We start from the raw sequence: 14,786 nt of genomic DNA, 5'->3' as shown, positions 1-14,786 counted from the left end.
GGCCCGCCGGGGGAGGGGAGCGGGGAGGAGGCGGGGGTGCGGGGCGGGGGGCGGGTGCGCCCCTGAGCGCAGAGTCGGGCCCGGGTACCGATTGCCATCCTGCCGCAATTTCCCTGTGTCATGGCTCTGGTCTCTTAGCAACAGCTGCTCGTCCGGCCGCCCCGAGCCGCCGCCACGGGCTCCACTCCACCCGGCGGAGCCCGGCGCGCCGCAGCCACACAAAGAGGCTCCGGGCCGGAGAGCGGGGAGCGCGCGGCCACCGGGGGCCGGCGAGGAGCGCGGCGGGAGGAGCGGCCGGGGAGGAGCCGGAGGGAGGAGGAGCGCCGGAGGGGAGCCGGGCTCCGCGGCGGCGGCGCGCAGGATGCCGAGGACCTGACACTTCTTGGAAACTCCTGGAAATGGCTCCCGCCACGGCACCCGAGGGGGCTGCGAGCCGCGGGCGGACGATCGCCCCCGCCGGGCAGCCGGGCAGCGCTCGCGTGCGGGGCCCCGAGGCGCCGTCCCTGCGCCCCGCCGTCGGCTCGGGCTGAAAAGTTTCTCCATGCTTCCTTTGTGTCGCCCGAGCGCCCGTTCTCCAGCCCGCAGCTGCTCGGGTCTCCCAGGGTAAGTGATGGACATTGTTTGCTTCGGTCGCGCTGCCATTTTGAGCAATTCGGTCCCTCCTCGGCCCCCCCACCCCCACCCCGAGCGCCCCACCCAGCCCTCCTGCTTCCCAGTCCCGGAGCCCCTGGGCCAGAGGTTGTCCCGGGGCGGCCCCTCGGGCAGCGCTGCCCAGGAAAGCGAGTTGGGAACGGTCCTCCCCAGGCTCCCGCCGTCGGCCTCCGCGGGCGGCCTCGCAGCTGCGGCGCTCATGTGACTCCGGCTTCGGGAGCAGACCCGAGCCCCGAGCGAGGGGCGCGCCGCCCTGCCGGCGAGGGGCCGGGGGTCGAGGACCCGGGCTGGGAGGCAGCACCGCAGGGCGCATGCAGCCCCAGGATCCGAGCCCCTAGGCGCCAAGTGGGGCTCCATCCATCAGGAGCCGAGAACTTAAATGTCTCTCCGAGCAGTTGTATTTTTAGACATCCCTCCTTGGCTTCCCCATCCTCCACTCCTTAACCACTGGTAGACCCGGCTTGGAGGGGGGGGGGGACGGGGAGCGGGCAGTGGAGAGGGCAGCCCACCCCGACCGCCAAGTTTCTTGGCTTTCATGGGGTCTAAAAGAAAGGCTCAAAGGTGGGTCTTCCCGGTACCCGACCTTTGTTTGTGAAGATCTCAAGGCAGATGGTTGAAAAGGAGTTCAGCTTTCAACAAGAGCTGAAGGAATAAACTAGGGAGCTAATTACTAGCTATTAAACTAATTTTAAAGAGATTGTTGCAATCCATCCCAGCTTCCCTTGTGCTCTGCAAGAGACTAAGTTGGCTTTCCAAGGAGGAATACAAGTGGGTGCCACCTTCACGCAGGCACCCAGCACCCTGGAGCACCTTGTCGAGCCCTTCTTGCCCGGGAGAGATTCCCTCTACATGCAGTGTAGATTTGCCTCTAAAATGTCTGGTTCTTAAAGCCTTGCATAAATAACACAGATCTGAAGATTGTTGAGGATGCTGGAAGCTAGAGTCTACAGAGAACAGCAGCCTCTGTGTTTCAGTAATAATCTACATAATGTGATTATTTGGAAGGGGCTAGGATGGACAGTAAGTCTCTCTCTCTCTCTCTCTCTCTCTCTCTGTTTGCCCTTACAGATGTAGCTCCTCTTTTTTTGAAAAAAAAATGTAAAGGTTTAGAGACATAGTCTCTCCATTAACCTCTCCTTAACCTTCCTAGTGGTTCTCTTTTTATGAAACCCCAACTAAGTTCCAAAGGGACACTGATTTGCTTGTAAAAAGCTCATTACCATTTCCTTGCCCACATGGAGAAAGATTCTGCTTCTATCCTCATATTCTGCTTATATTAGAACATGAAAAGAACCAAAGGCCAAAGCTTTTCACCCAAGCACCAATTAAAAACAAAATTCTACCTAAGTAATCCTACATTTCCAAAGGATAATTTATTCCAAAACATGACTTCTCTCAGAAAGGATAAAATACCAACCAGCCTGTAAGTAATACCTACATCTCTCTCAGACGCATGCAATGCCCTTAATTTTAGCATCTCTATCATAGGAGGGAACGCAACCAATGGAACAGAAAACATTTTACTCAGAGTGTAGATCCAGCAGGACTGGGATAACAGTTAGCAACCACAAATAGGCATGTGTGAATTTACCTAGCCTGGCTGCACTACAAACCACCAAATAAACTTCCGGAGGAAAGTCTATTGATGGCTGCCCCCACCCTTTCCTAAAACCACCTCAGAAGGAAAGGAGGAGAAATCAGCTTTCACTCGGCACTCGGCGAGATTCATCCTGGAAACATTCCTTCTTGCAGCCTGCTTTACCTACTTTAATTGCCTACTTATTGGAGTACTGAGATTCTATGGGGGTACTGTTGGCTCATTAATGAGGGGTTAGAAAACTATTATTGCAGAATGGGCCTTGTTTTTTTTTTTAATGTTATTATTTCCCCACATGACAGAAAGACCTTTTTCCTGGAGATGCTGGGGGACTTCTCAAAGTCCCCGAGGAAATCTAGCACAAGATACCTTTAAGGGAGCTCCTCTGTGGGAGGAGAGAAGGCCAGAAGGAAGAGCTCAGTTACATAACAGTTACCTAAAACTAAATATTCCACCCCAAGAAGCTGTCCAGATGTTGCAGTGGAGATGTGAAGGCTGGGAGCCTTTCATTAGCTGGAGGAGCCAGAATAGATGAGAGACAACTTTGTGAAGGGATTTTTCTTTTTCTTTTTGTAGCCGGAATCTTGACTTATTTCCGGTGTTTTCTTAAGCAATGAACTCTATCAATTATCTGAGGTAAATAAGACATCTTCCTGACAGCATACATGGCCTTTCATTTTCCTCCAGCGAAATGAATTCCTTTTATCTTGGATACAATAATAACTTTCAGGACTGTCAGTGACTCTTGGCTCCACTTTGTCAGACGTGTCTCCTTAGAGACCTGACACTCCCGTGGCCTCTCCGTGGGACAAAGGGAAAGAAAAGCTCTTGCTAGAAAAGTTCTGGACCACGACTGAGTCCTTACCTTGAGTTCTGACTAACATTCTGAACCCCACTGGCTGCCTGCCGGCCCGGCCAGGAGGGTTTGGAAAGCACCGTGCTGGCGAGAGCCGGTGCAGCCTGGGGGGAGGGGAAGGGCAAAAAGGCTTCTCTCCAATGGCTTCATGTCCACAGATGCGTGACTGGAACAACGTTTCCTTCCCCGATCGGTAGCCAGGCCTCCCTGGGCTTTGTTCTAGGCCCTGGGGTTGGCGGGCCCCGGGGTGAGGCGGGGACACACACCGGGTGGGTACCGGGAACCTGGCACTGGTGGCACGTGGGCTGTTGCTGTGGCCCTCTGACTGTCTCCTCTGCTTTGCAGCGGGAGGAGGAGGTGACGGAGAGCTAGTGGGCAGCTGGCGCCCCCCGAGGGGCAGCCTCGGCCTCCACCCCTGCCCCGGGGGTCGCCATGATCGCCACCGGCGGCCTGCTGAGGATTTCCGCCCGGAAGCAGGATCCGCTCCGGCCGCCCAGCCAGCTCCCCAAGCGCAAGAGGAAAGCCAAGAGGAGACGCAAGAACGACGTGGTGGTGGTGAAGGGCAAACTCAAGCTGTGCTCCGTCTCCGGCCTCATCGCCCTCTGTGGGATCCTCGTGCTTTTGGTGGGCATCGCCATGGCCGTGGTGGGCTACTGGCCCAAGACCAACGGGGCGCCGCGGGAGGGCGCCAGGCAGCCCGCGGGCAGCGGCCTCCGCGTCCCCCCGTCGGCGGCCAACCTCAGCCGTGGGGCGTCCGGAGGCCACGCGAGGACCCCAGGGGGCGTCAACTTCAGCTCCGCGGGCGCCCCCCCGGGCACGCCTCCCGCGCCTCCCGCGCGCCCGGCCTCCGCCGCCGCCGCCGCCGCCTCCTCCGCGTCCACGGCCGCGTCGGTGGGCTTCTTCTTCCGCATCTTCTCGGGCTATCTGCACTCGGACAAGCTCAAGGTCTTCGGGCCCCTCATCATGGGCATCGGCATCTTCCTCTTCATCTGCGCCAACGCGGTGCTCCACGAAAACCGGGACAAGAAGACGAAGGTCATCAACCTGCGGGACCTCTACTCCACCGTCATCGACGTGCACAGCCTCCGCGCCAAAGACCTGGCGGCCGCCGCCGCCGCCGCCGCCGCCTCGGCCTCCGCGCCGGCCTCCGCCACCCCCGGAGCGGCGCCGCTCAACGGCTTCCTCAGCTACGCGCAGTCCCGGGGGCTGGAGCTGAAGCCCGGCGGCTGTGCGGGCTCCAGAGACGCCTTCGGGGCCGCGGCGCTGCTGGCCCGGGGCTCCTGGCCCCATCCCGGGGCTGCCAGCGGCGGCGGGGCCCTGGGTCCGGCGTCCCCCCCCGACCCGGAGGCATCCCCCGGCTGCCCGCGGGAGCCCCCGAGCCTGGCCGAGGCCGTCTACAGCATCTACCGCGAGCGCTCCTGCTTGGCCAGTCGTCGCCGGACCGTGATCGCCGCGGCGGCTGCGGCCCCCGCCGCCCGCACCACGGCCGCCAGCGGCGGCAGCAGCCCGGCGCCCGGCAGCCCGCCCGAGAGCTGGGGGCGCCAGAGCACCGCCAGCTCGCTCGTGGGCTCCTCACTGAGCGCCCTGGCGCTGGTGCCCTTCCAGGGGGACCGCGACGGGGACCGCGACGGGGACGGGGACGCCCAAGGCGCTAGCTGCAGCTGGCATCGGCCACCCGGCGAGCGCGGGGCGCGGGAGATCCCGCGCGGCGAGCTGGACCTGAGCCTGACGGAGCTCCGCGGCGCCGAGGGCGGCGCGCGCTGGGCGGCCGGCGAGCCGGGGGCGCCGGGGGAGCCCGCGGAGGGCGCGACGCCGGCGCGCGCCGCCAGGGGGCAGGGCGGACGCCTGCCCAGGACCGGCGGGAAGGCGACCTGGCGGCGCCGCAGCACCAGCGGCCTCCCGGACTACCGGGCGCCGCCCTCGCCCGAGCCCCCGCCCTCCAGCAGCCGGGCCGCCGGGGACGCCGCTGCTCCTCCGGACCGGGACGCCGACCCCGCGTCCCCCCTGCGATCGGACGACTCGCCCCGCGCCCGGCGGGACTCGCGGAGCTCGCGGGCGGAGGAGCCGTCTGGCAGCCGCCACAAGGGCTACACCGCGCTGCGGGAGGCCGACACCTCGGTGGAGTCGGTGGTGGAGGAGGCCGGGGTCGGTCAGAGCCCCGCCGAGGGGCCCGGCCAGGAGGCCCCCGAGGCCCGGTCGCCTCGGGGGGTGCAGAGGCACTTCACAAACAAGGAGAAACTCCTCATGGTGTCCAGGTCGCCGGCCGAGGCGGGGGAGGGCCAGGACCGCGACCCGGAGGGCAGCGCTGGCGTTTAGGGGAAGGGGGGAGAAGACGGCCGGCCGGAGCCCCCGGAAACCATCCCATAGCCAAAGAGCTGAAGAATGTCATGCTTGAATCGTGTCCGCAAGATTCCTGTAGATAACTCCAAGCAATCTTTTCAAAGCAAACTAGTCATTTCTTTTTTTTTTTTTTTAATGTCCGATGGTGATTGTATGTTCCATGAAAACCAATTGTATTAAAAGGTCAGCAATCTAGTTCGTTAGAACAAATTCTCTTAATTTTCTTAGAATGAAAAAATAATAATATATTTTTTGACAGTAACTATGCACTTTACCCCAATTTCTTTTGATCCCTAATCTCCCTAACTACACCCCCCCCCCCCACACACACACCTAAACAACCCCTATAACTCTGGCCCTGGTTTTGTTCCTAGCTGCTTGTGAGTGACAAGCTTTTTTTTTTCTTCTTTTTTTTTTTTTTAAATCTCCCTCCTTTTGAGGGGCAGAGAAGGGTTTGTCTCAATTCCTTTGGAAAAGTGCTACAAATAAAGTCAAAGCCAAAAGCATGAGGAATTGAGGAAAGAGGGCTTTCCTTGCCCTCATCCCAACGGCTCATGCAACTGTCCAAAGGCCTCTTTATTTTTTTGAAATGTTTGCATTTTGCTACCAAGAGTGTGTTGTAGAGATTGGAGGGGCCAGGAACTGGACAGACTGCTCCATTCCTAAGTTCACAATATCAAGTACACCATGCTTTATTGAGTATTATCACACTTGTATTGAAAAATAGCATTACTATATATATTTTTTGTAATAAAAGAAGTTTCCAAACAGTTAAATATAACATCTCCTCATTTTGCCTGGGAATGAATGCTTCCAAAACACTGTGGATATGTCACAGATTGGCAAATCTGAGATGCTTTGCGGTGACATTAGTTCTATGGCTTTAGTTGCCCCTCCCCCAAAGTAGGAGTACACCAACCAATTTCCAGATTTTTAACTTATAGTACCTAAGATCCAGGAGTTTCTCTTTAAATAAAACTAGATATGAAGCCAATAGTACCTTTATTGTGGCCTGGCAATCCTAATAATGGTCTTGCTTCCTCTTGGCGGGTGAGTAGTGTTTCATGAAGCTGAGACTACCTTCCAGATTAAAATATGGATTTTTAAACAAAAAGTCCAGTGGACAAATGTGGTCTTGTTAATGTCCAATAGGGAAGCAGCCAGCCCTGCAGGAAGAGGCCAGAGGCAGGACTGAGAGGGTCCCAGTCCCTGGAACTCACTAGCTGTGAAGATTGTACCATGTCACAGATAGTCCGGTTCCCTCATCTGATCTGTAAAGTGAGGATAACAAAGTATCCTTCCTGTAGCAGGGAGAGGAATAGAGCCCAAGATGGAGTGGGAGAAAAGGCTAGTGTTTTGAGTCCCCTAGTAATCTAGTTCATTGGCCCAGACTTTGCATGCAGCAAGTGTGTTTATTGAAATTATTTATTAGTATTGCCATTGTAACATGCTGTCTGAATGCCTGCTGCAAAAGAACTGGCCTTCCTTCACTGAAATCTGGAATATCCAGTCATTATCAGTACAACCTCAGACAAATCACTTAATCCCTCTGGGCTTCTGGTGGATGATGTAATCTCTTGTGATCCCCTTTAGCTTGACAAGCTCTACTTTTCCAGGCTATTGCTGTTATCCTGCATCCAATCATATCCAATTTGTACACACAACTTAGCAAAGAGTAAATATACTTCATAAACTTCCCATGGTGTCCTATTCTGTAAAGTCCTAACATTCCCTCACCTGTTGTGCTTTAAGCAAATAACTCACTCAGGATTGATTTACTAAGTGCTTCTATGGATAAAATGAATTTCCACTAATAAGAATATCAATCAAGTGTAGTAAGATCTCCAGGTAGCATTAAATTTCAAGTCTTAATGGCGTTATCACACCGCACACAATGAGTCAAATTTCCCTTTATTTTCCCCTTTCTTACCTTAAATGTTGAATCATTTGTATACTGAAAGACTATGCTATTTAAGAGGAAAAAACAATTGTGGTGTTCTGTGATACTGGCCCAGAAAATGTACTTTCATGACATTTAGTAAAGTCATCTCTTAGCTTATCAAAAGAGAGATGGGCACAATAAGACATATTCCATACAAACTATAGAAAAGTCTGCCTGCACAACTGACTCTTCTTGTGATACTGGTTACCTGCGTTGATCACATACCTACAGCCTCTGGAATGAAATAACGATTGAAAACTTTGTCCAGTTTCATGCTGTATCTAGATTAACCATTGGACAATTTAGATTTTCTTTTCTAAAGAGGAAACCCAGGGCAAGCTCAGTTTTCTCCCCAAATGTTGGGAGAAGCCAGAGGTTTCTTCAGGCAACAAGGGAACAGAGTGCAGTTGAGATTGGAGTGATTCACAGTTCACGAGGAGGAGCAGAAGTCTGCAATAGTTGTTGTTTACTATTTAGGTCAAGTTCTATACTAGCTTCATAGTATCATCTCAATTAACCCACACAGAACTCAATTGAAGTAGTTCTATTATTATCTACACTTTATTGAGAAAACTACTGAGGGAGGGACCACTTGCCCTGGACACATAGCAAGTGTGGAGCAAGGGGGTGAGGCTGAGATGTGCATAGCACTGTGAAGATTATCTAGATATGCTGACAGATGCTGAGATGAAATCAGCAATTCCGCAAGACACCAAAACACGTCCTACCTCTTTTGCTTCTTTAGTCCAGATCTTTCTCCAAAGCTACCCAAAGACAGACAGAAATGTTAGGATCTCAGCTGGATATAAGGCTGGAGGTTGTGTTTTAGTCTTTGGACTGGCCGAATGGATGTCATTCCCAGAGACTTTGCAGGGGCTTGGGTAGCTAGTCAATTGGAGTATTTAAAGGGACCTCATGGATCATGGGACCATACCACCTTTGATTGATAAACAAGGTAGATAAGACTTAGGAAGATGGACCAATTTGTCCAGATGCACCAGTGGTGACAAGGAAGAGCCTGCAGACAGAATTACAATAACAGACAAGAGATTTTTTTCTCTCTCTCTGTCTCTTTTGAATTGCTAAGAAGTCCTAGATGTGTGACCACGGGAAAACCACTTAGTCTTTCTGTATCTCAGCTCTCCTTTCCATACAGCAGGAGTAAGTGGTAAATACATTACAAAAGTATAACAAAACGATTAATTTCTGTCTAAAATGCTCTTATCAGGCGTGACACACGATGTCAGGAGCTTTACTAGTTTTATTTCAAGTAGGAAAACTGCTGAATGAACTTTCTTTTTGTGTGTGTGCAGTCTCGAGACTTGAACTCAGGACCTTGTGCTCATGCTTAGCTTTTTTTGCTTAAGACTGGTGCTCTACCCTGAGCCACATCTCCGCTTTCATCATTTTTCTGGTTAATCAGAGGTAAGAGTCTCTTGGATTTGTTTGGATCCTCAATTCTCAGGCTCCCGAGTAACTAGTATTACAAGTGTGTATCATCAGCACCTGGCTGCATTTCCTTTTTAGTTTTAAAAACCTACTGTGTAGGACATCATAGCAGAATGGTTCCAAATGTCACTTAAAAGGGTTATACAACATTGCTGGGAGTTCTACATTTATTAAATAGAAATAAGCAATAAGTAGCATTTGATTCAGGATTAACTATTCAAATAAGCTCTAAATAAACGAATGCACTTAAAGGATTTAGAACAATTCCTAGCACACAAAAATGTTCAGTGAATGTTAGCACTCTTAATAAGGCAAAATTCAGAAAAGTAATTAGTAGACTAAATTTGCTAGAGGCAACCATAATGTTACAGTACTGAAAGCCATAATAACTTAGATATATCAGAAAAATAGGACTTAAAGATTGAGAACAAGTTCAGCTATATGGCCCTTGACAGAACCAACAAAAACTAGATAAATGCTTTTGTGGTATATAATCATGATAATGATATTTAATATGAACAAGAGCCCAAATGTGCTCAATTCTTTTTTCCATTTTATTGAAGCTGGTCACATCAGAAAGGCCATCAGGCCCCTGAGGTCTCAGTTCCTGTCCATCAGAAAGTCCCACAGTACAAATCAGAAGCTCTATTGAGTTATCAAGTTGTCTGTACAAAATGCTTTTTATATACTGTGTTTCCCTTCCATCATTGTGTGTTTCTCATGAAGAGGCAATTGTGATTTGTTGGAGGCCTTGTTTCTGGAGCTAGAACATGATGACAGACAGTCCTCCTACAACATAACATGAGTAAAAACTAAGTATTTTGATTAGTGTACTAATTTTGCACAAATTCATATATATATATTTCATAGTCATAATTATTAAATAAGATTTTGTATTCAAAGTTGCAGTTTAAGGTGGCTATATCCCTCATTGTTATCAAATAAAGAATAGGAATGATATTTATCGACTTTGTTTTTGATAGATACAGGTAATCTTTTACTTTTGTTAGGGGAAGGCTAAATACCACAGGAATAAAATTTAAATATTTAGAGTATGCTTTTGAGTGACTAACTCTGAAAAATATTCTAAGACTTTTTTTTCCTTTCTAGGGAAATCACCTTTGAGGTTTCTTCCTTCAAGAAGGGAATGAGTTTCATTAAATGGATATGGAAGTTATATTTTTTCTATTATGCAACCACAACTTGGGGAGTTCATCCCTAGTCCGCTGTGCTCTGCTACTCTCCAGACTTAAGAACGGTGTATTCACCCTGTGCCCTCTGTCTGTGATGTAAAAAGCACTGAGTCCATAGGGCTTGAGCCACATGAGTTAGTTCTGTGTCAGCCACTCTAGCCTTCACCCAGCAGCAAAGGTCCTGGAGACCTTCAACCACCTGAAAATATATTGAATGGGCTCCCAATCTTAGCCCTTCAGTGATGCCAACTGAGGCAGAGCCCTGCTTGCTGTCAACAGAACGTTTGGCTAATGCAGCACCAAGATAACCTCAAATGACTGGAAGAGTTTGCACTGAAAGTGTCATAAAGATGTGCCTGTGCCCATAACCTGTGCTATGGTCCCACCTGGTGACAAGTCCCAGAAAAGGCATGGAACCTGGTTCTTAAAAGCAAAAAGGAAGCCAGGGGGCAGGTCCAAGGGTGGCAGAAAGAAAAGGGCCCTGTATAAAGTTCAAAGAAAGATAGTCAGGCTAGTGTCTCTACATATACTTGTACCTCATTAAAGAGCACTTGCTTATAGATAGCTTCATATGTAGACAAGAGTTTTACAAAGAAAAAATTACAGTAGCTTTTGTTTCTTAAGAAATATCCTTTAAGCAAATGCATGGCTAGAAGTTAACTTGTACATTTTTTAATATATGAGAAATTGACATTGTATTAATGAACCCAGTTGGTCCTACTAAATATTAAACATCTAATAAGGTTGAAAACAATTCCATTGAAGTTGAGAAAGTCAGTTATCTCTGAGCTATGTCTATGCTTTCAAAGAATCAAATTCTAAAGGTAGTGATTACTCACCAAGGTATTATGTCAATTGAGGAAAACTAGGCCAAATAAACTAGCTTCCATGTAGGCCTGGTGCCATTCCTTTCCTTTATTGGCATAATTATACTATTATACTGAATTTTGTAGAGATATAACTTACAGAAAATAATCACATCTTTAAGCAGCCATGGACCACACTGCTGACCTTTTGTTAAAATACACAAATCGTTTTCAGATCATTTCAAGATCTATTCTATGCTGCATATGTATGGTGAATTACATAGGCATGTTATGTAATTCACATGTTAGGGTCAGAGGACAGAATGACCCATAAGACACCCCTTCTGACCACACATACCGGCAGAGGTTCATTTTGAGAGAGTCACATTAACCAGAAATTTCCATGTACTGTAACTCTTGCAAGAGAGTTATGTGGGCCTGCCATCAAGCCCAGAGAAGGGAAGAAATGATCAAATGTGTACAGAAATATGGAAAGTAGAATCAGTAGATGGGACGAGAAGGAACCAGCATGAGCAATAGCAGAGGCAAAACAAATGCAATACCCTAGATTTTCACAGAATGGTTTAGCTTTGCTTTCCTCTAGGATTTCCAGAAGGACAGTGCTCACTTTGTGGGGGGAAATTCAACTGTACATTTCTTTAACAATAGACATAGGTAGATAATCTCCTTTATATTCCCACTGTTGCATATGTTGCATATGTATTAACTGTTTGTAACTGACTTGACCAGTACCACTTCCTTAACTGGGCAGTGTCAGTGCCTAGAGCAAGCAAGCCCTATTCCGATTGGATTGTCTTTATGAACAAGGACAGTTTTTGTCGAATTATATATTGCTTTAAGATTGCCATTTATTTTACACTTTTAAATTCTGGAAGTCATTTTCCAAGATGCTTGAATAATAAGGTAAAACTGGGTGAAAAAATGGATTCCTTGATAGTGCTGTTGGTGTTATATCTGGGGTGGCTAGAAACACTGTGCTCACCTCGGTACTGTGAAGACTGGAGGAACATAAATTGGGGGCTCCTCTATCAGACTGCAGGTCATTTTGCTGAATCTAGACATAAAAACTGAATGTATTTCTACAGATTTCTACATCAATTTACAACATCGTATATGTCAGAGCAAAAAAAAATCTATTTTTGTTAATAGCAAAACTCCATTTCTTTTTGTACTCATGTAAGTGTTCACTGCAAAAGGGAAGCTAATTTAAAGACCAAGAAACCTATTGCAGAAAAATGTTCTTTGTGAACTGGAAACTATGCCTTTGGATTTCAGAATACCAGTCACAGGAGGGGAATCACCCAAACAGGTTTGGCCAGAAGAATGTGGTATAAATGCAAAGTTACTTTCCAATTAAAATCTATTAAAGCAAGAAAATAAATTATACTTGTTTGTTTGAATTTTCCATAACAATACTTGATTTTTCAAAATCATTTTAGTGCAAAGTCAAGGCAAAAATAGAAAATGTGCTTACTGTTTATTCCAATCCATGAATGTGAGACTTTGGCAAAAATAACTTTCCATTTAGAGATAAGATTCAATGGGCATTATCAACTGAAGTTTTATGATCAGGGCTACTAATAAATCTTTTATAGAGATACTTGCTGATAAGAGGTTTCAAATTCAGAAATCCTGGTTAAGTGTTGAAGCTAATTTGGCAAGGTACATGGCATCAGGAAGCAAAGAGAATCTTGGACAAAGAGCAAAAAACAGTCACAAGATTAAATTGGTGACTTAAATGCTAATCCTCTGGCTTATGTAACCACACAACTCAATGTGTTTGCAGCACTAGGTACTACTTGAGTGCGGGCTTATTTGATTGTATGATTTCTTTGATTTGGATTCTTAATTTCCTTCCAGCTTCATGCCTGTGAAAATTTCTTGATTTATGAGCCATAATCTAGATAACTACTCTAGAAAAAAATGAATGTATTAAAATTGCAATAATAATAGGCTTAAGGGAATTTTGGGTATCTAGTAGTATAGCAATAGTTTGCTCCCCAATTTTTGTGTTTTTTTTCTCCATAGAGAATACATTGATTCACATCTTCTTGAAATACATGCTTCAATAAGCCAAAACACAATGAATATGCATGTTTGCAGCCTCTTCATTCTCTCAATCCCAAGGGCGCTAGACAGTGGCTACTTCCTTCTCTCAGTATATGTATTCTGACAACATCAGAGATATGGTGGGGAGTGCTTTCCACCATTTCCTTTATTATTACATGAATGAAAAGGAAACTTAATAATGCTATAACTGCCTGAAAAAAAGTGCCAGCTGTAATTGAGTCAAAGGCAATTCAACATCACACAAATAAATAGGACAGAGCATCTGGCTAGCCCATTTGCATGATATGAATTACCTTTGATGAAAGTATCACATCATCATAAAATAAATACAATGATATGAAAAGAAAAAACACTTCAGGCATGATTAGAGCCATGAAGAAAAATAATCTAAGTTGATATGTGACAACTCTTGATGCAATATAGTTCTAGAAATGAATCTAATGATTGTGTAATTGTGACACGCCTGACAAATGTTAATTAAACTGGTTTACATGATGGTTGAGATGTATAATTATTTAGCTATGTTTCCGTAATCATTTGGAAGAAAATTGGAAATTACAGTTCTAAAAAGCTGTTTGAGAGGAAAGGTCCTGGCGTTGAAGGCTGAATACGATGCTTTTTCTACATGTCGAAAACCACGAGAACAAGCAAGTGTCTCAGGCTGCCTCACTTAACCACAATGAAAGATCTGAATCCTTAATGCATCATCCTTGCCCAGCACCTTTCAGCAAAATTGGTTCATGGGCCAAAGACAGCAATCAGACACCAGACTGGGTTTCAGAATAGGCCATCCAGTCATTGTAACTTTTGATTTATAACTGTTCTTGAGGTCAATGATTGAGAAGATGAACCACAACATCTATGAAAATCCAGAACTTTTTTTTTTTTTTTTTTTTTTACCATCATGTCAAAAACTTGCTGAGTGTCTGGGATTAATTTCCAAGTCCTGGACTGGAATTGTAGATTTGGAAAACAGGGTGTTGAAATAAAAATTAGTGTTGATGATAGTACTGGTAGAAGAAAACCTGGGATATTGAGTTGCAAAACTTAGGGACTAATGGTGGTCATAACTTGTGTGTGTGTGTGTGTGTGTGTGTGTGTGTATGCTTCATGCCCCTACGAATGAACTGCTAAAATGAGGCAAGTCATTTTTGCAACTTACTGTTTTCCTTTGAGGTCTGTAAAGAAAAAACTAAATACTTTAGAGAATAAATCACATACATCTTTAAGTAGATAACAGGAACGAAATATTTGTGACGTAAATAGCAACCTGAAGAAATCAGTAAATTCCAAAACTTCATTTCAATGTCAGAATCCTATCAGAGGCCAGGCTTAGGAATGGACTGATTGTATTTGCTCTACTCAAGCTTCAAGCAGATACAAGAGACTTACTGTCAATTTCCCCAGTCAATTTTTATATTATATTTTGGTTGTCATATCAAATGGTTTATATTTTAATTATGCCTTCTACTGTCAATACTATGACCATAAATGGAAACTCAAGTGATCTTGCAACTTGGGCCTTATCATGAGAACTTAATGAAACCTGAAAATAAGAAAAACCTGAGAGTGAAGTGAACCAAACAAATGTGAGTTTTACAGACATTGGAACTGATTTCAAACTAAATTTGCATAATTTAATTAAAACAAAACAGGAATAACTTATGCATGTAAGCGAGGAGGTTGACTATTCAGGTTTATTATTATTTTTTTAATCTTGGACTGTAATTAGAAAATTCCGAGATGTTCAAATTATTTTCAAGAAGCTTAGGTTCCTTCTGATACCAGTTGGGGATGTTTTTAAGGAAAGTTTTGCTTTGGAGAGGGTGCAAAGAATCTTCTCCTAGCAGCCATTTGTGGA

At 46.7% G+C, this 14,786-nt stretch overlaps 1 protein-coding gene across 2 annotated transcripts; it reads left to right on the top strand.

The window, feature by feature from the left end:
• Positions 1–251: 251 nt before the first annotated feature.
• Positions 252–12,060, top strand: Tmem200c (transmembrane protein 200C). 2 transcript variants are annotated; one of them, XR_007213401.1, is made up of 3 exons: positions 252–603; positions 3,450–5,627; positions 9,946–12,060. XR_007213401.1 is itself a non-coding variant. In XM_048363438.1 (2 exons), the coding sequence occupies exon 2, from the start codon at positions 3,537–3,539 to the stop codon at positions 5,418–5,420; it is 1,884 nt and encodes a 627-aa protein (XP_048219395.1). In that variant the 5' UTR covers positions 252–603; positions 3,450–3,536; the 3' UTR covers positions 5,421–7,605. The 2 variants fall into 2 exon arrangements, 1 of the variants encoding a protein (XP_048219395.1); XM_048363438.1 differs by lacking the exon at positions 9,946–12,060 and having other exon boundaries at positions 3,450–7,605.
• The last annotated feature ends 2,726 nt before the right edge of the window (positions 12,061–14,786 follow it).

Source organism: Perognathus longimembris, chromosome 15 (assembly GCF_023159225.1).
Source record: "Perognathus longimembris pacificus isolate PPM17 chromosome 15, ASM2315922v1, whole genome shotgun sequence".
Taxonomy (NCBI): domain Eukaryota; kingdom Metazoa; phylum Chordata; class Mammalia; order Rodentia; family Heteromyidae; genus Perognathus; species Perognathus longimembris.
This window is presented reverse-complemented; position numbering and strand designations above follow the sequence as displayed.

Bases quoted from the DNA above. Each gene is read 5' to 3' on its own strand.
- Tmem200c (XM_048363438.1), top strand. From the start codon at position 3,537: ATGATCGCCACCGGCGGCCTGCTGAGGATTTCCGCCCGGAAGCAGGAT.